At 39.7% G+C, this 26,891-nt stretch overlaps 1 protein-coding gene across 2 annotated transcripts in view; it reads left to right on the top strand.

Annotated features, from left to right (window-relative positions):
• pum (pumilio) overlaps nt 1-26,891 on the top strand; it is a 978,781-nt gene that overhangs the window by 18,731 nt on the left and 933,159 nt on the right. For both annotated transcript variants that reach the window (XM_067158497.2, XM_067158496.2), the window contains exon 4: nt 8,818-8,949. In XM_067158497.2, coding sequence (XP_067014598.1) covers nt 8,818-8,949 — 132 coding nt within the window. The remainder of the gene's footprint in view (nt 1-8,817; nt 8,950-26,891) is intronic.

Raw genomic sequence — 26,891 nt, 5'->3', positions numbered from 1 at the left:
ATGGATAGATTGTCGCCAGGTGACGTACTCTGCATCATGATAGTCCAGTGAGAAATGCCGCATATAAGAGGAACCTGCCGCCATGTATCATGAAGTGCCTTTTAATGCTAGGAGGTTCATGTAACTAGGCAACTCATTGCCTGTTATTTGGAAATAGTAAGCCAACATGCCATGTTCGAGATGACCGAGCTCGATAGCTGCAGATTCACAATTAAGTATTTAATTATTTTCCACCTAGTCGATACAATGATTGCTTAAGGCAATTTTTAATGGTCAAAAGTGGTACATGTTTCGTATATTATCAACATCTTCAGCCACATAACACTGTTTAGATGAAAAATATATAAAAATGACAAAGTAATGCTTTAGAGGAAGTGTCCTTAAAATTAACATAAGATTGAAGTGCGATACGGACCATGAAGCTGATTTTATGTACTCGATAGCTGCAGTCGCTTAAGTGCGGCCAGTATCCAGTATTCGGGAGATAGTAGGTTCGAACCCCACTGTCGGCAGCCCTGAAAATGGTTTTCTGTGGTTTCCCATTTTCACACCAGGCAAGTGCTGGGGCTGTACCTTAATTAAGGCCACGGCCGCTTCCTTCCCTCTCCTAGCCCTTTCCTGTCCCATCGTCGCCATAAGACCTATCTGTGTCGGTGCGACGTAAAAGCAACTAGCAACAAAAAAATGTTAGATGTACTTTCATGTGACTAGGCAACTCATTGCCGAATAATCTGTTTGTTTTGAGTCATTGGGTGCTCAAAATTAACATGTAAATGCTGCAAACTGCAAAACTGTTAATTTAAATGATAAATCATTATTGTCAGCATAATTGCATCAATTACATCATCAAATGTTTAGCTTGACTACCACATAGTGTCGTACACGAGCGGGGTATGGGTTAGCTTGGAATCGCATGCTAGCCCTCTATTTCGCATGACGTCACAAACCTGTATGGCAGTCTACATGTCCACAGCAACCGAGTGGTAGGCGTAAGTCCACTGTTACATGATTTGGAAGGAGCAGTTGAATACTAGAAGTTCAAAATACTCTGTTATGTCTTGTTGGCTTGATAGTTAGGGTTTACCTGTCTGATATAATTATTAATGCCCTGGGGGAATGAATTGTAATTTTTCATATTGAAGTTTTACATAGTATTCCCCGCCCTGCCATTTCTTATTCCTGCCACCTGGCTGACGAAATTTTCTGGGAGAATACTGAATAGACATAGGTATCTAAAAATTAGAAGATATTTACAGTAATTATTTGTTTTGCAAGTTGAAATTATAAGTAAATGTGAAAATCCACAGCCTGTTTCCAGTCATTTGTCCAGGTCAGGAATGGAATGAGAAGCCCCCATCTAGCGGCGAGGATAGCAATTGTGCTGGCTACTGAATCCTGTCAGACTCCTCTGGGGCGATGATAAATGAATGACAAATGAAATGATATTGGAGTGTGTTGCTGGAATGAGTGCTGGAGTGTTGCAGCGCACCAGCCTTTCACCGCTGTAATCCGTGGTTCAAAGGTCACATAGTTCTTCATTAAGATTGTTTGTTTTATTATTAAAGGAATTCGAAGATCATTAATAATACAAAATGTGTATGAGGATGTCAACAGAAAATTTTGAAAACTTGAACCACAGTACCGTGGAGTGGGGTGAAATTGATCATTCTCAATGTGTAATTAACCGTAACTTCTATATTAATGGAGATAATAAATTAATTAAAATACCCTCTTACTAAGCTCAAATAGTAGAACATCATATGTGGTGCATAATTTTTCATGATATTTTTAAGACTGAAAAAAAATTAAAAATGTCACTGATCAATTTCACCCATAGTGTGGTGTCAGATTGATCACCTTCCATGAATAGCACTGAAGTGGAGAGGAGGCTCTTATATATGACCAATTTCACCCCCATCCAATTCTACCAAGTAGTTTTCTAGTAATGGTTGGTTGAATTTAAGGGGGTGAGATTGATCGATGGGTTGAGATTGATCAAATTAGATACTCTTCTTGGAATGAACAGACAAAACATTTCTAAAATGAATTATTTATGTAGGAACTCAAAACTTTTTAAATCAGTTATGCACCTTTTACATCAATAGGAGAAAAACTGAACGTTACATTACGGTACATGTATTAAAAATCATTTACCAGTGCACAAAATATACATTAAAAAATTGGAAATGAGTTCTAAAATATAACTGGTACTGGAACATTTCTCTTATCAATACAGTGAAAAAATAAAAAGACTGTAAATCTTTGCACATAAATAACAAACAATACAATATATAAATCCAATGGTTATTGATGTACTCATTAATAACCTCATCAGTGACATGTCCACAGGTAACATTAAAATCATAGGAACTTAGGTAACACTGAAATCATAGAAACTTAATTAATATCAGTTTTCACATTTCCTTGACATCAATATTTGTGGGGAAAATGTACCTCAATCTGGCACCACTTCCTTCAAGATTGGGTTGCGGTAGAACAGCAATGATGTCTTTGGATGAAACATTACTAATATCATTCTCCTCTGTACGAAACACTTTCCTTGATTCTCCCATGCTTCGCATTCCCAAGACTTTCACCTCATCACCTTCAACCTCTTGAACCACACACACGAATCGAAACTCAGTTTTCTTACGAGACCCACCCTTAAACTTAGCTAGAACAAAGTTCCCTGACGCAACACACTGTTTAGATGGATTGATGTAAAGAGGATCATCATCTTCATCATTATCGTCGTCATCTTCACTACTAGACTGACTGGATGGGATTTCTTCTTCATCCTCAGACTCATCAGATTGTCCTAAGCAGGTGATACTCCTTCCAGGAATCACTTTCAGTTGCCTGTTTCTGCGCGGGGTATTATTTTCCTTATACCGCTGTTCTTTCAAAAACTCTGTCAATGAATTATTCATATTCTCTTCCATGTTAGGGTCAGTACTGTAAGGGAGTTTGTTTAGTACCTTCCCAGCATCCAATGGGTACACACCTGTTGCCCTAAAACCAGCCTGTAGGTTCTTCTTGATTGCAGACTGGCATACTTCATCATTCTTTTGATGAACACTATCCATTTTCTCAAGCGCTTCCCTTAGAAGCTGTGGAAACTGTGGCTTAGGAAGCCCGGTCTGACCTCTGTTCCTAAGCTTCCATACTGTCAGTGTCTTACGCCATGCTTGCTTCATGGGCCGAAAGAAAGCCACATCTAAAGGCTGGCATATATTTGTGGAATTGGGCGGTAAGCAAACAAACAGGATGTTGTTTTCATTGCATGACTGCAGAACGTCTGGAGAAAAGTGGGAAGATAGGTTATCTCCCAGAAGCAATTTCTTCCCTGGCAAACGCTTTGCATGTGGCAGAAAAATTGTATCAAACCAGTCACAAAATGTATCCATATCAATCCAGCCATGACTGGTCCTGTTGTATCTCGCTCCTCTAGAACAGCATGGCGCATCACAACACGGTTGGCCTCTTGGTCCATTTTCCACCCAAGTATTGTAAAGCCTTTCAGCCTTATAAATGACATATGGTGGTAAAAGAACACCTGAAGCTGACCCACAGATCATAATCGAAATTGACGACTTTGAATGATTGCAGACTTTTTCAGGGTATTTTACTCCTCGTCTTGCAATGATGAGCTTCTTTCCTGGATCGTCACTCAAATTAGACTCATCATAGTTAAAAATGCAGTCTGGGGAGATGTCTGTAAGAGATTTTTCCAGATTGACAAAGTAATCTTTAATCACTTCAGGAGACACTTTTGCACGGTTTGCCGAGATGTTTGTTGCGAGTCTTTTGCCTGCTTCATCCTTGTGTCTGCTGAGCAAACCCCTGACCCAGTCTGGTCCTGGAAGGTTGTTTTTAAATTTTGAGACCTGTTTATCATTCTTATTCAAATAATATTGGACAAACATCCTCACATCGAATGAATCGAGTGGAAAACCCCAATCTGCACAGGTTATGACAGCTTTTATTAGACTTTTTTCTTCCTCTAGCCTCAACACAGTTTGCCCACCATGTTTCTTAATCCTAAGTCCGTGGTATTTATTATTGAGAGTGCCATAACTGAGTTTATGCTTCTCAGCAGCTTTTCTCAGAGACATGTTGTTGTCTATTACATCTTGTAGGGCAGCGCTGATCTGTTCTTCAGAGAAATTGCCATATGTCCTACTGCCAGGCTTCCTTTTATATACCCTTCCCATTGTGACACCTAGAATTTAAAAAAATCTTATTTATTTATTAATTAATTAAACAATAACAAACTGTTTTTAAAACAGGTAGGAAACAGTTAAGCTTAAAAGTGATCAATGTCACCCCATCAAGTTTGAAGGTTAATATCTCCCTCAGGAATGAATATTTAAGAAATAAAAAATCATTAAATAATAGCCCATAAATAGCAGTAACAGATAATTATGATGGTCACGCTGTGTTTCTATAACTTTAAGACTTACCTTTCTTAGTATTTATAGCACAAAAATAGCTGATTATCAGGAAATATTTTCACATGCTTCTAAACTCATTCCACCATTTTGTACACACTCCATTTTTACAGTTCACCAACTTCAAAATATGAACTCATTGCCAAAATAAAAATAAGAAATTTTCCTAAAATCACTTAGGTTGCACAGAATGAAATTTGAAGTGAAATGCTTTGATCAATCTCACACCTTAGGATCAATGTCACCCCACTCCACGGTATTTTTTATTTACAGGTTACACGCTGTCTGCACCAGCGCCTGACTGCATCTTAATCCTGTATTCTTGTTTACTTCCGTTAAATACATTGATCAGAGGCTTTTTTTATTCTCTCTATCACTTCCTTTCAGTCTAAATCTAAAAGCAATGCCTTCTATAATTTTTCCCTCGTGTTCTTGTGATATATTCCTATATTTAGTACAGACAGGTATTCGTGCTCTCTACAAACACTAATGAACAATTTAAGTTGGAATCTTACTCTAGTGGCATTTTGACGAATACTTGTGTTCCTATCCCACCTTTATTTCCTTATTGCTTTGTCCCGAGCGTGTTCACACGAGGGCAGGACAGTAGAAGCGGTGGTAGGGGTAAGAGGTTGGCCCGACAGATAGGAAGTAAGGCTAACCCGCAGGACAGTACCTAGTTATTGTCCTGTCCTTGGCTCGTTCGTGCATACTAGGAAAATATTGTACTGTCTTATTTTATTGTCCAGTCTATTGTCTCCATGTGTCTCTCTATAAATCACATGTTACCCAATCACTTCAAACAAGTTGTATGCTTATACCAAGCGAGGTACTTCTTATTTGTATAGGTTGGCAATACCAACAGGTGCCGAATGGAAAATAGGTTGGCCACCACAAAGTAAACAAACATAACCTGACTTTGTTGTTGTGCTTGCAGCAGTACTGTTGAGACAGTGTATGTTTGAAAATTGTTCTAATTACTGCAGAACTTTGTTAAAAGATATTGAAGTTAGTGGTTATAGGTAGATAGTTAGCCAGCGTAATTAACTCTCACGCATAATGAGTTCTAATACAGATAGTGAAAATATATCCTTAGCTAATTTGAAAATCCACAGCCTGTTTCCAGTCATTCGATCAGATCAGAAATGGAATGAAGGAAGCCGCTCATCTAGCATTGAGGAGAGGAATCGTGCCGGCTTCTGTAGGCTGTCGTACTCCTGATGGACAGATGAGATGAAATTATTTTGGAGAGAAAAACCTGTCCTACCTCCTCTTTGTCCCATACAAATCTCGCGTGGAGTTGCCGGGATTTGAATCACGGAACTCAACTGCGAGAGGCTTCCGCCAGCATACTGAAAGCTCTTGTGAGCAAGGCCATAAGTTAGATTTTAAAAATTCTACTCCTGGAAGAAGTTGTAGCAAGTAATAAGAATACCAAAGACCTTGCATTACAACTACAGCAGGGCCTCTCCGGGTGCATGCACTATGCACAGTGCACAAGACAACTTCGTTTGGTTAACCAGAGTGCAGACCCCCACTCCTCGATTTGGAGCAATAGCGCTGTCTCTCTCTTTCTCCACGCCTGTCTCGCTCGATCCGCCTGTCTTCCTCTTCCTTGCTTGCTCCGTAGTGCTCCAAATCCGAGCCAAGCTTAGCCGAGTAGCCCAGAGACGAAGTGTTGATCCGAGCCGAGTGGGACCGATGCACTGTGCACAGGAACTCTGCTCCTCAATTTGCACACGTGAGATTTTGGACGTTTGAGAGGCTCTGAACTACAGATAGAAAAGACATTGAAAAAACTACTCCTAGACCTAACAATAATGAATGATGTATAAGTCAGTTGCATTAATTTCTATGTTTATTGCCTATGCAACCTTTATTCAGAGATTTTGTCCACTATTTCGTCAATTTAAACTTTAAAAACAGATCAGATGTAAGGCTTTTCAGGCGTTTGCTTTATTAACCAGACTCATCAGAGTGGGATGTGTCAGACCCTACCCACTGACGCTGGGGTGTATGCAGGTGAACTTATCAGAAGCCCTATATAAGAGGCACAGTCTGATAACTGCATACGGGAGATAAAACTCCACAATGGAATTATTGCCCGTCTAGTAATTCTGAATGGAAATTCTATGTTCCCAAGGAGGGAATTAGATATTTTTCCTCCAAGAGAGCATGTCAAAAAACAGATCAGATGTAAGGCTTTTCAGGCGTTTGCTCTGTTAACCAGCGTTTCGTCTTAGGTCTGACACTAGACTCATCAGAGTGGGATGTGTCAGACCCTACCCACTGACCGTGGTGGATTTAAATGCCCGGTCGTCTCTGTGATGCGGGAGGAGTTCTGACCGCGATGTTTAAATTTTCCCAGATTCGTGTAATGCTTTATTCAAAAGAACACAAATTTGGTATTATTTTACGGATGTTCATGAAACTTTCACATGTTTAGAAAACACCATCTTTTCGAAAATATGATACTATCTTACCTTAATAGTAGAGTTTGGTGTGGTCTTTAAACATCCCTCAACGCAGAGACCCACATCGCAGTCTGGACACCGAAACCCTGTCTCTCTCCGAATTTTCTGTTTGTAGTACACGTCATCATCGGATAAATTTTGAAAAGTTTGGCGGGTTTCTGATGTGTATCATGTGCCTCATTGTTGTTGAAATGCATAAAGTTACTGATTCAGATACATCCATTGAAATAACTCACCCAAAAATTGACATAGTCAGAATAGAGCTTTTAGAAAAATAGCTTTGTAGCATTAGGATTTTGTATTATAGCCATTAGCATATGGAGAGCAATCACAACATCTCGTCTTTCATGACTGGTTTACAATCCCGCAATCTGGAACGAAGTGGTAATAAGCCCCTTGATTGGATTCTTTGCTCAGGATATAAATTTGTTTCACGAACTATTAGCTCCACTAACTCGTCCATAAAGAACGTCTTAAGAACCGTCACACCTTCACATTCCCCAACGGCTTCATTCTTAGGTCCTGGGTTCCCTATAAACGGTTCCATTTGACCCTCGTAATTAGATGTTTTCCCACCGAAATGTGTTAGACGTGGCATGCAGATTGCCATTCTGTGCATTATCAGTCGTCTCTGATTCCAAACCAAGGAATTCTTGTGGAGTGATATGAACCACTTCACTCAAATCACCATCTGAATCTAACAAACTTTGGTCAGAACCACTTAACTGATCTAAAACATCCTCTATTTCCACACTCAATCACGCCCATTTGTTTATAAAAGCCATCTCCGCTCAAGACCAGCAGAATACAAGCCAGCGTGTGATGAGGAAAAAGGATGGGGAAATGCAGTCTCGAGAGCCCTGAATAGATAAAATGTTTGTTTCTGTTGACAGTCATGTCAACAAACAAAGTTATAATTCAAGAAGTGTGCATGGTATTTGACAGATAGCAGACAAAAACAGTGCTTGCCCCTGGTGGCAGAGATGAACATTCCTTGAATATCACTCGAATTTCAGTGACAAAACACTACTGAAATTGGGATCAAGGTATATCGTTCGAAAGCTTAAACCTTCCGTTTCAAGCAGAAATGAGTTAAAACACAATCAGCTTTGATCATAACAGCTAAATTGCAGTACAGTACACGCATGTGCCGTGCAAGTAGTGCTCGGCACTCCACTCTTGACAGATTAAGGCCCACTGCTTCTTGGCACATGATGAACATTTGTATCACAGAATGTAATGTGCATGCTCACTGTAACTTGTGGCAGACATTTGTGATTTGGAAAGCACTCCTGAAATTGAAGTTCTACACTTTATGTAAACTAACCTTCCAACCCCATGGTGTAGAGCAGAGGTGCTCATGCTGGGCATATTGTCCCGTGGGCGCCCAGCTGAGCACCTCTGGTATAGAGGTTGTGTGCCTGTCTCATACCTGGAGGCCCAGGCTTTAATTCCCATCCACTCCAGACTGAGGGCTGGAACAGGGTTCACTTAGCTTCATGAAACCTATTGAGAAGCTGTCTAAAGTATTAGGCAATGAACACATTCAGGAAGGCCAAGCGATATGGCTGACAATGTCATCTCACTGACCACGTGGCAGTCTGGTATCTGTTGGCCATCTGGCTGGCCGGCAGTCATCTTCACTAACTTCCCAAATTGTATTTGCCGGCGTTCTACGTAGCTTAGATAGTAATATGGTGCAGTGACGCTGCCTTGATGCTGCCAGCTTTAAATGCCACCATGGTACAAACCAGGCATTGCAGCTGCTGTTCCCTTATGCTCTGTTGTTCTGCAGATTTTTTGTTGCTAATTACTTGATGAAATCAGTCTCTTTTGCAAAAGAAATAGGAATTCTACTTAGATTGTCTCAGCACTGTTATCCTTCTTTACAGCCTGCTACAGAACATCTGGTGTTCCTCAACAACCACCTAACTCCCCAGCAGATGGCAGCTGCTGCGACATCACACTTGCCTCAGCCACATCTCCTCCCACCACATTTACAGCATCAGCATCGCAACGGACAGGTAGGACAATTTGTGGTGTAGACATCCTTTTATGTTCTCCATAGTAGATGTTGGGTAATTAGTGAAAGTAGGTAGCAATACTTTGTACAGTTGAAAAATTCAACTGGCTTCATTTTATTGATTCCCATCCAGTTGAGTACATTCCCTGTACAGTTCAGCCTGCATGTTAAGTTCTGTAAACCTGTCAAGAGAAGAATCGGAAGAACCAAGTAATGCCGGGTGTGAAATTTATACTCGCCAGCTCTCCATTGGTGACAAAGTTTAAATATTCATGAAATATTGGTTCTTCACGAATGAGGACAGCAATCGAGTGTGATTTCTTATTGAATTAACTTTCTTATCCTGCGTTATGGTATTAGAAATGATATTGTCATTTAAAAGTCTTTGATTTTTTGTTAGTGGGTACTTTTGGCAAGGTCACTGTTGAGGAAAATCGACAGTTGTTATAAGTGTTTTGATTTTTAAGTAACTGCCGTAGAGAATAAACCAGGCAATTTTCTATTCTACTTTTCTAAAAGGCCCAATATTAACAGCGAAGAAGCTACGGATATCCAGACAGTATCCCTTATACAGGTGTTGCCAAAAAAAAGTGATAGTGATTCAACTTTCACAATGTTGAAGTTAAGTAATCTTCCTGTTCTGTAAAAAGAAGTGAACGTATAGACAACAAAACATCTCATGTTCAAAGGAAATGGATTATTACTAGTGGACCCATCATTCTTTATTTCAACACAACTGCTGGAATAGATATACCGTCTTACTAATAAAAAGTCCTTATACAGTTGTTTAACTCTTGTTTAGTTACACAGTGAATACACCCTGTATAAGCGTTTTACATTTTGCGTACTAATAAAATACGCATTGTATTACTATACAGTACGTACACATTCGTTCCAAGGCATAGGAATCTCTTCCTGCAGTTCACCGACGTATTTCGCACGTTCACCGCCCTTATGATCGCTTCTGCTGGTTATCTACGCGCAAAACTTTCCAGAAAGTCGCACAGTAGCACGGCATATCGATAATGCGGTGGCAATACTAAGTGAGACAGCTGGAAATTGACTTATACTAATATCAACATTTCTTCAGCTTGCTTGTGTAATGAATGCCAAAAAAAAGAAATGGAAAAGCTTAAGAAAAGATCAATAGCTCCTAACTGGGAGAGTACGGAAAACGTAAGCAATTGTAATTGAATCGGCGAGTTGAAAAGGGCACACATTCCAAAATCCTTACTCTTCAGGAGAAAGGAAAACCTGTTTTCTTGCTAAACAAAAGGTTAGAACAAAAAAGTTTCTATTAGGCATTTATACATCATATTTCTGCGTATTCAACTACAAAGTATGGAAATCATATTACGTACGGTTTTCAAGTTATACCATTTTTTATGTCGAGGAATATGTCCCTTTTTATACTCAAATTTGAGAAAGATGTAAGATCTTTGTACTCACATTTTCAAAAGTCTATTTATTAGTAACACATTATTACACAAACATACGCCCAGCCATCATTTCTTTTATAGTTATTCGTTGTCATTCCGTGAGACAGCTGGCAATTGACTTATATTGATATCAACATTTCTTCAGGTTGCTTGTGTAATGAACGCTAAAAAAGAAATGGAAAAGCTTAAGAAAAGATCAAAAGTTCCTAACTGGGGTAGTACGGAAAACGTAAGCAATTTTAATTGAATCGGCGAGTTGAAAAGGGTACACATTCCAAAATCCTTACTTTTCAGGAGAAAGGAAAAACTGTTTTGTAGCTTAAAAGAAAGGTTTGATCAAAAACGTTTCTATTAGGCATTTATACATCATATTTCTGCATATTTGACTACAGAGTATGGAAATCATATTACTTATGGTTTTCAAGTTATGCCATTTTTTATCTGGATCCATTATTCATTGTCATTCCGTCTCTTTAAAGTGTCTTGCTTTACGAAGATGTTTAGCCTCCATAACCTCTGAATGGTGTATGTCTTCTATGTTTAAAATATCGTGAAGATCAACGTTATCGTCCATTTTTTCAATGTGTGTTAAATGGATAAGTCGAATGTTTCACCACGATTATATTACTGTAGACAATAAATACCACGAAAATAAACTGCTCACTCGTTTCTTTTTCCGCTACTCGCTGCTATACAGTGCTTATACAAGGGTCCTGGTCTGTATAAGCAATTCAATGAATAACTATAACAGATGTATACACAGGAGGCTTATACACGGTTTGTTACTAACGAATTTCACATAAACGTTGTATAAACCTTGTATAAAGGTTATACACCGTTTATTAGTAAGATGGATACAGTTTAGTACTGCCAGTGTTCATTACAAACATGAAGTACAATATGTATTTTAAAATTTTTGTCCGTTCTTCCTTCGACCAACACCACCCCCTCCTCCGCCCCTGTGAAAACTACTTGACTAGTACCTTCGGTGTAACGTATGTACTACTTAATATTACGGAGTCTCTGAAGCAACTCGGAGGAAAATGCTCTGCCTTAAACCGTCCTATTAAAAAATAGAACCTACCAACTCTACTTACAATTAAATTTTGTAGAAAACATTTCTGACCCATTTAGATACCTGTCAACTTTCCCGATTTAGGCGGGAGACTCCCGATTTTCAACAGTTTTTCCCCGCCTCTCGATTATTTTATTATTTATCCCAATTTCAGCTCTTTTTTTTTTTACATTTGTTTTCAGATCCCACCATTTCAGCTTTGTACGCCAGTGGCTGGAAGTCCTTTGCTCATTGGTCGCTTTCAAATGAAATATCGATATTTATTATTACGAGAAATGCGCACGAATGTGCGATGTTTACTGAAACTTGTATAGTGCGACACATATATTTGTCAACCTCTCGTTCTCGGGTGCTATGTTCGTGTTCGTTCACATCAGTCTAGTCGATTCCAGAGACTAGTCGCTAGATTTGGAGTCGTCTTTTTTTTTTTTTAGTGACAGGATTTCAAAGATAGCATTTAGTGATTTTTCTAGAAATTTTTGGAGCCATTTGGAGAAAATTCTGGATTATTTTATTACCTGATAAACATAGCATTGCACGTATCGTAATCACGTTGGCTCATGATGCAATATATTAATCGATGCATTTTTTAAGTAATGGCATCTAAGTTCATGACTGATTCACACGTGTGGAGCACGAGTGCATTCTATTAACGGAAGGCTTATCAGAAACCAGTCATCTCACTCGCATACTTCCTATGAGGGAATAGAGATGTGTAATTTTCAGCCTTGTAGACTCATATAGCAACAGTCGGGTTTTGAGACAGTAAGTATTATAATATATGTATACCATAGTACTATTGATTTGTGCAAGACATGTAGAATAAGCAATTTTGACCAATTGTATCTCGTGATATCTCCTGATTTTCATATAAAAATTTTTGGTTTTGTAAAGTTGGCAGGTATGCATTTAGTTTCAAAATTAGAAATTTACTTTTTTTCACTTCTACATTTAGCATTTTGTGGTACTATTTGTACATTTGTAATGCAGTGTTTATAGCATTTGTAGAAATTCTGATAAATCGGTAATGTCAAATTTTGTGTCATTTCTGTTAAATAGGTAACGTCTAATATCAATGTGAAATTTAATCACTTTTCTATAGTGCTATTGGTAAAGTAAAAATTCAGAAATTTTAAATAAAATTTATGCTTTGTTTTAAATGGAAATGGCTTAGAGCAGTTTTTCCGAAATTTTTATCCCAATTCCTACATTCTAAAGACAAACAGGAAGAAAATTATATTTAAAATCTACATTTATTCTGAAAAGTAATATCCCTTGTCGAAAAATTGTGTCCTGATGCTCCATTTGCAGTGTCCATTTTTGGCCTTAGTAGTAGTATGGCCGGGCTGAGTAGCTCAGACGGTTGAGGCGCTTATCTTCTGACACCAACTTGGCAGGTTCTATCCTGGCTCAGTCCGGTGGTGTTTGAAGGTGCTCAAATACGCCAGCCTCATGTTGGTAGATTTACTGACATGTAAAGGAACTCCTGCAGGACAACATTCCAACACCTCGGCCTCTCTGAAGACCGTAAAAGTAGTTAGTGGGATGTAAGGCAAATAACGTTTATTATTTATGGTATGTAATAACCACTTCTCCATTTTACAAAATAGGTGTTGTAGTGACGATGTAAAGGAGACGGCGTACAAGTCCCTGGTAGGTCTCCAGTTACAGTATGGTTCCATTACATGGGACCCATTGCATGATCACTTGATACAAAGACTGGAAAAGATCCAAGGGAAAATAGCACTGTTATTGGTGATTTCTGACGATAGTAGTGTTATGAAAATTTTGAAAAGTTTGGATTAGGAAGACTTAGGAATAAGGAGACAAGCTGCTTGAGAAAGCATGATGTTCTAAGCTGTCGGTGGAGAGATGGCATAGAATGACATTAGCAGACAAGTAACCTTGAGTGGAGCTTTTAATGGCAGGAAAGATTATAATATGAACAGCGCTTGGATGCGTAGAAAAAGTCCTATTTTTTCAGTCTTCTCCATTTTCTTGCCTGATTGGTTTTTGGTGCAAATCAGGCCATTATCGTCGCAGTTAAGTTATTTTTATTTTTTATATAAATCTATATTTTTGCTTTTTTTTATCATAAGGTCCTATTTTGAACTATTTTCGTAGGAACGGCATATTTCGGCAGTTTGACGGCAGCTGTAGTTGTGGAAAATCATCAACTTATTGAATGCCAACTCGTGTCCACAGAACTGCTTCTTGGTATCATATCTGCACTTAATGCAGGTAAAATACTCTGCCTCTTCTATTAAGATTGTGCAGCAATTGTTTTCCAACAGAAACTCTGGCATTTATATAGTTGAACTTGGGAATTATATCAAATGCAATTACTCGTTTAGAAGCTGCTAGCTTAGAAATTCATGCAAGTATTAAAATTTGAGACGTGTTGAACTTCCAGTACAATATTCACATGGAATATTTGGCGACACTGTAAAACGGAAACTTCAGAACGTGCTTAATCGAAATGACTGTTTTCGCCGTGTGTGCAAGATAAATGATGTTCTTAGAGAAAGGTACCAGAACATTTCAAGACGAGTGCGTACTCGACAGCATTATTCCTATATGCACAAATAACGTCTTGTGACATAGAAAGGAGCTTCTATTCTTACAAGAATGTGTTAAGTGATTATCAGATATTTTTGCGCCTGATGCTTTGAAGTGGAATCTTGTCATACACTTCAATTCCACCCTTGGAGAAGAACGAAAATGGTTTGTGAGTTTGCACGATATGCCCTGCCGCCCTTCTATAATGTATTGAAAGACCTCTACTTAATTCCTTTCGTGGTGCTTAGTTTAAACTTCAACGCTTTTGAGTAATATTAATGAAATCTGGGTTTAAATGTTCAAAATATTTCAGAAGCAGATTGAATTCTAGTTTTCTCATATTTAAACCAACAATGCAGGGTGCGAACATGTTTCGATTTTTAAAATGTTGGGTGATCTGATAATCTTAGCAAAATGAGTACCTTATAGGTATGTATTCACAGATGTTTGATAAGTGAATCACGGATATTAGACAGTGAATAATTGCTACATATGTATGTTCAGAAAGTTAATATGAAAGTAAGAATAAGGTATTTAGGTATTTAGTTAACACATATGTATTAAAGGAATGGCTGTTTCAATTAATAACTTATTTTAAAATGGCCATATTTAGATTAAACATTTTTGGGTTATATGTCATCATTTTTACATCATACTTTGTCTCTTTTGAGGTCGTACTTGCTTACTTATTTGGGCTATTTCTAGGTCTTAAACATCCGAGCCCTTAATATGAAGATATACTTACCAGCTTTCTTGCCAGAAATTTTCTCAGCTGGATGGCAGGAATGAGTAACCGGGCAGGGAATGCTGCGTAAAAATGAATATGATAACATTTCATTGTATTTGCCTCAGTTCACTAACAATGGTATGAGACACGTAAATATTAACTGCTAAATTATCACAAACAAGACAAAACTTCCAGTATTCTACTGCTCTTTCATAACCATGTGTCTCTGGGACTGACAACTAGGTTACTGTGGAGTGCCAAACATATTTGTGATGACAGGCGGAATCAAGAGTTTGCATGCAATTCCATGCTAATCCAGACACCGCTTGTGCACAACGCTACGTGATAGTAAAGCTAAACATTTAAACTCTGATGTAATCTATACAGTTATGCTAACAATAATGAAGATTTATAATTTAAATAAACAGTCTTATAGTACACTTACTTTAATTTGGAGCACCCGGTGACTTAATATATGTATTAATATTACGTAAATAGCAAATATATGCAAAAACGGCAGCGCGGTGGGCCCATTTAAAAGGTCGTGGGGAGAACGCTGTTTAGAATTTCAGAGGACAAATTGAAGCAAATAATCATTCATAGGAAAAAGAGTTAGGGAATGGGAATTTTTATCAAGGTAAATGTTCAATAAATATCTATGTTCTTTGAAATAATTTAAGAAAAGCCTAGGTAAACAATTGTTAGGGAATCAATCACCTTGGTGACAGTCCTCAGTGCAGATCAATGATGATTGATGTTTTCCATGGTTTCCCATTTTCACACCAGGCAAATGCTGGAGCTGTACCTTAATTATTTCCATGGCTGCTTCCTTCCCTGTCCTAGCCCTTTCCTGTCCCATTGTCGCTATAAGACCTATCTGTGTCGACGCTGATATGCATAATGAACCCGGACAAAGGCTGAATTAAATGAGAAATATTCTGACTGAGATTATTATTGCTGCATATTACATGCTTGGTTTACCGTTTGGTGGCCATGATCGTTAAGGCGTCAGGTCTATATGGTCACACACCGCGTTTAGCTCCAGTCCCATTGATAGAAACATTTTCACCATCAACCTCATTTACTCATACGAGTCATTACATTATGTCTAATACAATGTAGATCAGCTTTTGCTGATAGAATTGCAGTCAGTCTGCGAGGTATTGATTCAGCGAGGTGGCGGAAGGTATCCTGGGGTATCTGGTACCACTAGCGCAGCAGCAGGTCCTCCAGTTGGCGTACTGGGATGGTGAAATTGCACGAACCCGCTTTTGCAAGTCGAATCACAAATCTTCACTGGGGCTCACATCGGGACTTTTTTGAGAGCGGTGTCGTTGCAAATTCACTATCATGTTCCTTGAAACAGTTCTTCAAAATCTTAGCAATGTGGCATAGCGCATTGTCCTGTTGGGTCTGGCCGTCACCATGAGAGGACACTGTTGATTTGAACGGGTGGACTTTGTTCTCAATAACGTCCAGATAATAGATAGCTGTTCAGGATTGGTGTACCGGAATAATGGGTCCCAGTGTGCCCTACACGTCTTCCGCTGGTCTGTCTCCGCTCGACCGTGCAACCATGTGCCATATCCTCCAATGAAAATCGGCGTATACGAACCAGAAATCTGGTTTCATCGATCCAAGCGACCTTTTTCCAGACCAGTCCAGTGGAGATGACTTTGTGCGCCCGCCTCATGCGTGTTTTTTGTGGTGTGCAGTCGGCATTGGGGTAGGGGTCACGACTCCGCAGGCCATGCGCATTAGCGTTCGATGAACCATGTGCTGGGAAACATTGCGCTGTTCATCGCCGTTCTACCAGTTCGCGATATCTCGCTATCGCTCGGAAAAATGCGCGCCATTCCCCGCTGGGCTCTGGCATCAATGTGCCGCTGTCAACGGACGAAGCGTTGTAGTTTACCTATCGTTAACCCAATTTCGATACCGACTGACAACAGCACGAGAGCAACCCACAAGTCGCGCCGTGCCATCACAATTTGCCTTTTTATCGCACGCGGAGATATCGGTCGCTTTTCGCAATCTGACGCCGGAGACACTACTAACAGGAATCCTCTACACCTATCCTTGGATATACCATGCTACCTGAATAAGTGTAAGGTCGCGTGCACACCGAGTGCGCTTCGCATAGTGTGAAGCGTGAAATGCAATGCATAGCGCAAGGCGTGCTTGCTGTTCACACCGAAAACTCTACGCCGTGCTCTCAGCTTAGTTTGGTGCGAGGCGTTTTAGGGTGGTCACAAACTAATGCCGTTATCCAAGTACACTAGAAACAGTTTACTGATGGATAACAGTTACCTAAAATTGAAAATTAGGAAAAAGAATCGAAAGTGGGTTCATGAATTTAATGAAGAACGAATTAGTTTCAGAGAATTCCATCGTTTGCACAGAGGTGCAAGACTTTATCGCGATACATTTTATGATTACTTAAGAATGACAAAGAATACCTTTGACCTTCCAAACCCTGCAACTGGAATGTGGCGTCAAGTGGCAGAGAAGTATTGGGAGAAATTCAATTTTCCAAATTATCTAGGAGCACTGTGTAGCAAACACGTGGAAATTAAATTTTCGGCTAAATCACGCTCTTTATATAATAATTATAAATAGTATTTTGCAATATTGTTACAATTAGCATACATAATTAATCATGTGTAACAAAAGTGGAGTAAATGTGTGACAAATATAATTAATAAACAGAAATATTTACTTCCAAGCCCACTACTAGCCTGCAGAGTGATATTCTTCATGTTACCACTCTCCATTGGCAAAATTATAAACCTATATGACAGAGTCTGGGAGATTCTATGCACTTTGTCACAAAGTGTCCGGCTAAATGGTTACCGCACTGGCCTTTGGTCACAGAGTCCCGGGTTCGATTACCGGCAGAGTCGGCGCGGGGGCTGGGTGTATGTGTGTATTTATAATCATTTCATCCTCATCATGATGCAGGTCATCTACGGACGTCAATTCAAAAGACCTGCACCTGGCAAGCCGAACTTCTCCTCGGACACTTCCGACACTAAAATTCATACCCAATTTCATCCTGTCACAATGTTAAGCCCAGTAAATTGTGACAGTAGAAGTAATATTACTGTATATGTTTACTGTAGGAACGCGATACAACTGTTGTAGATACTTAAGTCCACTTATTTTGCAAAACAGTTACATTTTTATAGTTTTTGTGTCTTGGGTTCCATATTTATTCTGTTTGAAACACTGCATGAATAATTTCTTCTTCCATAGATTCAGAACCAGCTAGGTAACGCTAAGCAATTAACCAACACTGCGCGTTGTCTGGCGCTTCGCTTAGCTGTAAGATAGGCGTTCAGCGCAGCAGAGCGCGGACGGTGTGAACACCTGGATTACGAACAAAGCACTGGTTATGCTTAGCGTGACGCTTAGCGTTGAGCAACACGCGACACACTATGCGAAGCGCGTTCGGTGTGCACGCGGCCTTTAACTCTTCCCGCTCCAGGCGCGCTAAATTTTCCTGGGTCAGCGTGGTCACAACGCAGTGCCTCATCGTTCGTTTCATATTGTATAAAAAATGAAAAACAGTAGGTTTGTTCACATTTAAACATATCTGTACTTCACGTAAATAATAAGGAAGCTCTTACTAATGATGATAATAATAATAATAATAATATTTCCTTTACGCCCCACTAACTACTTTTACGGTTTTCGGAGACGCCGATGTGCTAGAATTTAGTCCCACTTTTACGTGCAAGTAAATCAACCGACACGAGGCTGACGTATTTGAGCACCTTCAAATACCACCGGACTGAGCCAGGATCGAACCTGGACAGTTCGAGTCAGATGGCCAGCGCTTCAACCATCTGAGCCACTCATCCCGGCTCTGTTAATACTGTAAACATTATTGTATAAGCGTTTTCCCTTTCGAAAAAATTGCGAATGCATATAAATAATACATATTTATCATATTCTTATGTAAAGACATGTTTAATAGTTGGAAATATTGATCACACATCACTACATCAGTAACATAAATATTTTGTTTAACATACATTCACAAGAAAAAACACATTTTGTAATATTTTTCTCAATAAGGAATTCTCCTCCATATCTACCGCTTTTCTCTCATCTGTTGGGTCGCGGGTGCGAACTGTCAGGCATGGCCCTGTTTTACGGCCGGTGCCCTTCCTGACGCTAACACTATATATATATATATATATATATATATATATATATATATGGGGGGATGTAATTACTATTGTGTGTTTTTGGTAATTGATAGTGTAGTGTGTTGTCTGAATATGAAGAGGAAAGTTTTGGCTGGCTGAGTTGTTCAGGCGGCCGAGTGGCGAGTTCATTCCCGCCTCAATTCGGTTGAATTTAAAGGTGCTGAAATACGCCAACCTCGTGTCGATAGATTTACTGGCACATAAAAGAACTTCCGGTCGGCGAATTTTCGGCACCTCGGCGTCGTCGGTAAACCTTAAAAGTAGTTAGTGAGATGCAAATTATTATTATTATTATTATTATTATTATTATTATTATTATTATTATTATTATTATTTAAGTAGACCTTAAAAAAGGACTATGAAGGATAAAACACAAACACGAAACCAATTTTTTTGCTTGCATTATTGTGATTTTATTGATATTGATTGAATTGTTTTGACTCTCCAGTTTGAATCTATTGATTCCCGCCTTACACTGTGCTTCGCCGGTTACAGGGGCAGCCCAACACGGCAACGTATGGCTCAGTTTGCCGTGCCTGGCCTACGCCAAGCAATGTCCTGCGCTTGGATTCTAATTAAATTATGTATTATTTACAAAGCAGCCATTCAATTGTTAAATTATAAAAGTAGTAGTGATGATGAAAATAAATGAATAATAGATGGCATGTTATGAACATGTATGATTCTGCTTCTTATACGAGTTGATATCCCTTAGAGCAAGAACGTCTGTCTGGAGAACTTCCCAACCTTATATAGTTAGCCGGTTTGAAGGGATAAGGTTGCTCCTTGCTTGTGCTGCTGTTGGTGGTTCTTCTCAAGGTGACCAGGCAGCATGAAGGTCATTGGCTCTGACAGGTTAGCCAACCTGCCACGTACAAATCAATAGCCTGCTCTTCAATGAATACAGCTGTTTCGTTTTGTTGCGTAATAACATTGGAAAACATTTTCCTCGCGGTGTGCTCAGTGCTTCCTTTCTTTATTGTATGCTTTTTCGCGTCCTTTTAACACCAAGAAGTTTATGGTTTATTAACAAGATAATTTCTTGCATTTTATGACGTCTTGATTTGTAATTTGATTTATAAGTGGTGGACTATGTCTTCTGCAGATATTTTCAGTCGTACGAAACGCGATTTATTCTCCATAGACATCAGTCAGTCAGTCAGTGATCTCCATTTAGGGCTGTCGCCCAGGAGGCAAATTCCCTATCCATTATTCACGTAGCTTTTTCGTAAACCTTTTCAAAGAACTTGGAAATTTTATCATACATTTCCCTTGGTAATTTATTCCAATCCCTTACTCCTCCCCGTATAAATGAATATTTGCCCCAAATTTGTCTTCTTGAATTACCGTACAACTTTATCGTGATATTATGATCGTTCCTACTTTTAAAAGCTCCGCTCAAGCTTATTCTTCTACCTATGTCATTTCACGCCAACGTTCCACTGACAGCTCGAGTATCTCATCTCCTTACTCCCACGTCTTCCCAATCCCGAAGTGTGCAACATTTTCGTAACACTACTCCTTTGTCGGAAATAATCTAGAACGAATCGTGCTGCTTTCCTTTGATTTTTTTTCCGGTTTTCGTATCACGTATTCCCGGTGAGGGTCCCATACACTGGAACCATACTCTGTGCTCGTTCCAGAGACTTCTATTCCCTCTTCTTTACACCCTTACTAAATGCATGAGATCGACGTAGAAATCGGAAAATAGTGCACCGAATTACTGATCTGCAGCGTCGAATGGTAGAAATCGTTGTGCTTTTGATAGGTATGTTTGAATATGCACGTTCTATGTATATGCAGTGTTCAGGATATTCTTAGAATTCTGGTGTTTCTGAAATGAGGAAGGTCGTTCGAAACTCAAACCCGTTCTTGTACTGCAAATACCTAGGATACGGACTAGCACAAGAATGAGATCCGGATATGGAAGTCAAAACTAGGACCCCCTGTGGGTGGGGGGCGCAGATGAAGAATACACCCACGGTATCCCCTGCCTGTTGTAAGAGGTGACTAAAAGGGGTGACCAAGGAATAATTGAATTAGATCCATGAAACTACTTATTATTAGTACCATCATGCGGTGAAAACCATGGGTCGCATTTACTTGGCGAGTAGTACCACTATGTCAGGTACAAAATATGTTTGTGATAAGTAGCAATAGAGAGTGGTTCACTATGGGTTTTACAGTACCCGTGATCAGTACCACTATATGCGGAACACCACGGGCTTACGTTGCCTGTGATTAGTACCCATTATGTGAGGAACACCACGTGTTGTACGAGTCCCTATGATTAGTACACCTATGTGAGGAACACCGTGGGTTTGCGTTGCCTACGAATGGCGCCGTTATGTGAAAAACACCATAGGTCTGCGTTACCTGTGCCACGTACAATACTTGGTAGTACCACAGTCTAAATATATACAGTCGCGAAGCTCTGATAATTTTTCATCCGAGACGACTACAGCGCTCCAAGCGGCGAGGTAGAGGCAACTTGCTGGAAGACAACAGGGAACGAATTACCACTACAGTCTAAAATGGTCATAACTTCTGAACCATTCATGCAAATAATATCCTGATAAGGTCATTGTAATCCTTTTGAAATAATGGAGGAGGTCAGACAATTTATTTCAATGAGGAGTTCGAGGATAATATCGAAATATTTATTTAATCTTAAGGAGTTATTTTTCTTTACCGCGGACTATAACATTACATCGCTTCTAGAGGGCAACTAGTTCGAAATAGGTATATACCACCCCGGACTTTTTTGTAGAGATTTCTATGCTCTATAATTCGTACGGGGTCTATCGTTGACGGTTCATGCAGCGTAAGCCAAGAAAGCAAGTGACCGACCGACATCGAACCTGCCAAGTTGGGCTAAGAAGTCCAGCGCTCTACCATGGTCAATATTATCCTCGAACTCCTCATCGAAATAAATTGTTTGACCTCCTCCACTATTTCATAAGGATTACAGTAACCTTATCAGTCCATTATTTGCATGAATGGTTCAGAAGTTATGATCATTTTAGGCTAGTGGTAATTCGTTCCCTGTTGTCTGTTAGCAAGTTGCCTCTACCTCGCCGCTAGACGTGCTAGTGTCGCTCCACCTGTCAAATGGGTGAACCTTCCTCTTATTAGAGCTTCGCGACTATTATATTAGACTGTGGTACTACCATAACGTTTGGAACACCGTGAGTCGACGCTACTCTTGATTAGTACGTAACTTGAGAAATTCCATGGTTCTACTTTACTAGCGATAAGTACCATTATGAGGGGCCGTTGACCTGGATTTTGGACCCCTTGAAATAACAAGTATCATGGATTCAGAATTGTGCTTTGTAAGCAGTCCCTTGGTCAGTAATTCTAATGTTTCAATATCGTTTCTGGGAAGGTGAGGCGTTACGAGTCGGATCCACTGATTAAGTTCATAATCATTATTCATCGTCATCTTTTTGAATTGTAGCCAGTGGATCGATTTTGGAATCATTTTTAACTTTCAGTATTTTGAGTTGGCTCCGGTTATTATTTTATTTATTTTAAAACTAGAATCGGCGTTGCGAAAGGACTGTTTTCAGAAATTAAAACATTTCGTTTGCAAACATGCCTCCCATTCAGAATTCGTTATCCATGCTATTTTACGGTGTCGAAGGATGAACTTGAAAGGCTTCATCAATGAACCAACAGTAGGCCTTTGAAATATGGATGTATTGCGGATTGAAAATCTCATCGGTAGACCAGGAAATCGTGTATTGTCCTAACCCTCGCAAAATTCAGGCAAGCAGCCTGTTTCGATCACATTCTCCGAAATTACAGGCATAACCTGATATAAATGATCGGGGTTCGAAAAATCTTTGTCGCAATGGTACGGGAAATACGAGTCTGGCGCCTAGGTTATTTTTTTTCTCTCGTTGGTATTCCGAAGTTTTACCTTCCAGTAGATCTGATGTTTATATGGATGGATTGATTTAAGTGAGCTTTTGTCATGTTTCGTCAAATACGACAGACTGCCGATTTTTAAGCCAGTGGCTTTGTATTGTCAGGTTAACTGTGTCAAGCATTTCTTGTGAGAGAGGGTTTGGTTTAATGAATCTCATAAATAACAGTTTGAGGTCATCAGTGGGGTCAGCTAGCCTTAATAATTTAATGCTAATTAACATGAATGGCCCATTATTAGAGATACTTGATCCAACCAGAATTTTGAGTGCTCAAACTACAAGATTTATGTATGGACATAAAGCACAGAAAAACCACGCACTGCTGCTTTGTAAAACTGTACTTATGTTGCCTTCATTTGTTGTAATTGTACATTTTATACCGGAAACTATAAGACCAAAACATGTAGGCCTATGCATCACACTTTATTTTCAGCACTGGCGCCTAGGTCAGAACATTTTTGGCGCCCTGGAAATAATCATAGCAAGGAAACGTGAACGTGGGCGAAGATTATCTTGGGCGCAGAGCCTCCGACGGTGGTTCGACATTCATTTGCTGCGCTGTGTGACTCAGACCAAACGGACTGTATCCTAAGACCTTAATGCTATTCTCGATCGTTCCAAGATGGCGAATCGAGTATTCGGATTGTTAGAAACTTGAGTTTGTTTTCGTATGTAGTTAGTGTAATTTCATGAAAGTTGACGATAAATATTAGTTTCTTTGCAGAATATAAGTTGTGCGGGTGTGTTTATAAGAGTCAGTGGACACTTAGGATACGCATTAATTCGAGAATTTGTTTTTAACTTGTTGTGAACGGGTTTTAAGTCTAACTACAATACCTCTCGTTCAACTGTTCTTTCGTTTTATAAGGAATAAAACATTAAGAGAGAAGTGAATTAGGAATATACGTCGTGACTATTTTTAAGTCAATGACAAAACAGCAGTGTGCAGACATCTTTTTGAGAATAAGTCTTAGGTTAGGAAATACCTTTTTCTAATTGTAAATTTTAAGCCTATTATACATATTCGTTGAAAAAATTATCATTTACATAGATAATTTATTTGGTGATGTTCCGTCAGTGTCTATGTGCTTCAAGGTGTCGAATGATTTAGATACAAGTGTATTTTACAAGACTCTGTTTTTGCATCCAGAAATGTTTTACTGGATCTTGAGTACAACACCTGTAAGTGTGACAGATGGAGCAATCTGTACACTTGTTACAAAGAAGAAATAGTTACTTGGAGGGAGATGGGGTTTTACAGTACCAACACCTTTCGATTCGTGCTGTTGTTACCTGTTATCAAGAAGACTACTCCAAATTCAAGCTTGTCCATGTAGGTTAAAAACATCATTGTTTCGAATCAATAGAGTTTTTGCACTTGTGTAGGATTAGCGTGCCTGCCTCTCGCCCGGAGGCCCCGGGTTCGATTCCCGGCCAGGTCAGTGATTTTTCTCTCGACCTGAGGGCTGGTTCGAGGTCCACTTAGCCTACGTGATTAGAATTGAGGAGCTATCTGACAATGAGATGGCGGCCCCGGTCTCGAAAGCCCAGAATAACGGCTGAGAGGATGCGTCGTGCCGACCACACGGCCCCTCGTAAACTGCAGGCCTTCGGGGTGAGCAGCGGTCTCTGGGCAGGCCAGAGCACTTTCAAGGTCGTTAAGTACCGTGGGGTTTGGTTTTTAGTTTGGATTCTTCAATGGGTTAAACTTTATTGTATCATTAGTGTCCGAACGTTTCTTTAATAAGTTTGCCATCATTGTGTGGGGTTTTGCTGTGCTATTTGTCAACATATGTTAGCATCGTCATGCCCGTTCCATGTGTTAGCATACCGGTATTCATTTCGGGTGTAGGCCTTTCCCTTTCATTGGGTGCTGACAATTAGAAATTGCCCAGTACTCCGAAAATAGGGCAGCTAGCTATGTTTCATAGTTTTCATGAGAGTGAAAAGCCTCCATTGCTCAGGCGGCTGCCTCTCACCGCTGGATACCGTGGTTCAGATCCCGGTCACTCCATGTGAGATTTGTGCTGGACAAAGCGGAGGTCGGACAGGCTTTTCTCCGGGTACTCCGGTTTTCCCTGTCATCTTTCATTCCAGCAACACTCTCCACTATCATTTCATTTTGTCTGTCAGTTATTAATCATTGCCCCAGAGGAGTGCAACAGGCCTCTGCAGCCGGCACAATTCCTATCCTCGTCGCAAGTTGGGAGCTTCATTCCTCCCATCCCTGACGCGGTCATTGACTGGAAGACAGGTTGTAGGTTTTCAGGTCTCATGAGAGTGAATGGATTTTTAAACATTCAAAATGATGTTATAAATATTATTTTAACAGTTTTATTATGTATTTTTCTCTATCCAGTAAAGTGAACTTTAAGAGAAAACGTTATTGACTAAGTGAAATTTCGAAGTAATCAGCTTGTTCTCTTTTGCTGTGGGACTGTCCGTTTATGTTAGTAGAATATGTGTGTTTCTAGTTCTTAGTTGTAATTGTTCGCCGAACATTTTCATAGGTGTAACAGTAATTTACCCTGTGATACATTTATCATGTTAACACCGTTGGTGTATGTACGTGATATTTTCGTGTTAGCCAATACCAGCAGTCGGCTATTTCGGCCGCCTTGTTTTTTTCAATATTATGGTTTGAGTATTGGAGTTGGTCTTGCCCAGACGGTTGAAGTGGCTTTCTGACCCCAGCTTGGCAGGTTCGATCCACGCAGTCCGGTTATATTTAAAGGTGGTCAAATACTTCGGGCGTGTGTCGGTAGATTTGCTGGCACGTAAATTAACTCTTGCGGGACAAAAATTCCGGCACCTCGGCGTCTTCGAAAACCATCAAAAGTAGTTAGTGGAACGTAAGAACAATAACATTATTATTAGACATGCACGATAGAGCACATTGATACGGGAAACAGAATTGAAAAACTCCATTATGCTGGCCATCTTCTGTGGGATGTTATGGTGTATTTTAATCAAGTGATAACGTTAGTTTACAACGACTCTTGGTGTGCCAACACAATGGTTAGCGGCCATAATTTTCGAAGTAACTCTGTACTTCAATGGGAAATAAGCATGATATGTCGTCTGTAAAAATCTAAGCTGATGACTGCACTGAGATTGTAGACGCACTGTGATTTACTCTTCCATACAGGTCTGTGTCTCATAGGGGAGAAACAATTAGACTTTGAATCTGGTTCGTGGAGTTATTTTCCACCAAGAGCTCATCTTGAACACTGACAATGAGTTGATGGAAGACATGAACAATTATCGTGCTCTGTTGTCTCATGCAGGGAAAGGGAAACAATATACGCGCGGAAACTTCTTAGGATCGCAGCTCTGGAGCCCTTTGTAATCCAATTCGCTGTGTTGAGGACCAGTTGAGTTTATCTGGCTTTAGAGGTTGTTTCAAAATCTAATATTTATTGTACACACAATTCTCTAACGATTAGAATTTTCTGTGGAGTAGCCATTGGAGTCATCATATTTGAAAGGGGAACAATGTTATTTCACGTCGTCTGTATGTGTGGTTTTCTCGCTTTCTGGTTACTTCTGCGGCTTAACTACGGGTATTCCACCCAAATCCTGGAGATTCGAATCCTTGTGAATACTTGGGTGAAATTTTTACCTGATATATCATGTAGCGTCAGTGAGAGCATCCTCATTGAAAGCAAGACACAACATAGGTCGGTATGGCACTAGCAACCCCAAATGTAACGGGTAAAAGTTTGAGTTTTTCTCGATTTCTGCTATTAATATTAAAACTAAAGCTAACGCCTGCAGGCCGACAAGTCGCTGTCATGTTTATTCTTTCATTCTTTTTTCTTCTTTCTTCCTTTCTTTCTTCGTAATCCCTAGTTAAAGAGCGCGTTTGAACTAGTTAACTTGGTCTGACGGCTGCTTCTTTTTCTGCCCCCAAATCTCTTCGTGAATTCGCTGTGGTGTATTTTCCGTTCTTCTGTCAACTGTTCTCTAGTGGTCTTTTTAGTTTTCCTACAAATGT

This window comes from Anabrus simplex, chromosome 14, assembly GCF_040414725.1.
Source record: "Anabrus simplex isolate iqAnaSimp1 chromosome 14, ASM4041472v1, whole genome shotgun sequence".
Classification (NCBI taxonomy): Eukaryota; Metazoa; Arthropoda; class Insecta; order Orthoptera; family Tettigoniidae; genus Anabrus; species Anabrus simplex.
This window is presented reverse-complemented; position numbering and strand designations above follow the sequence as displayed.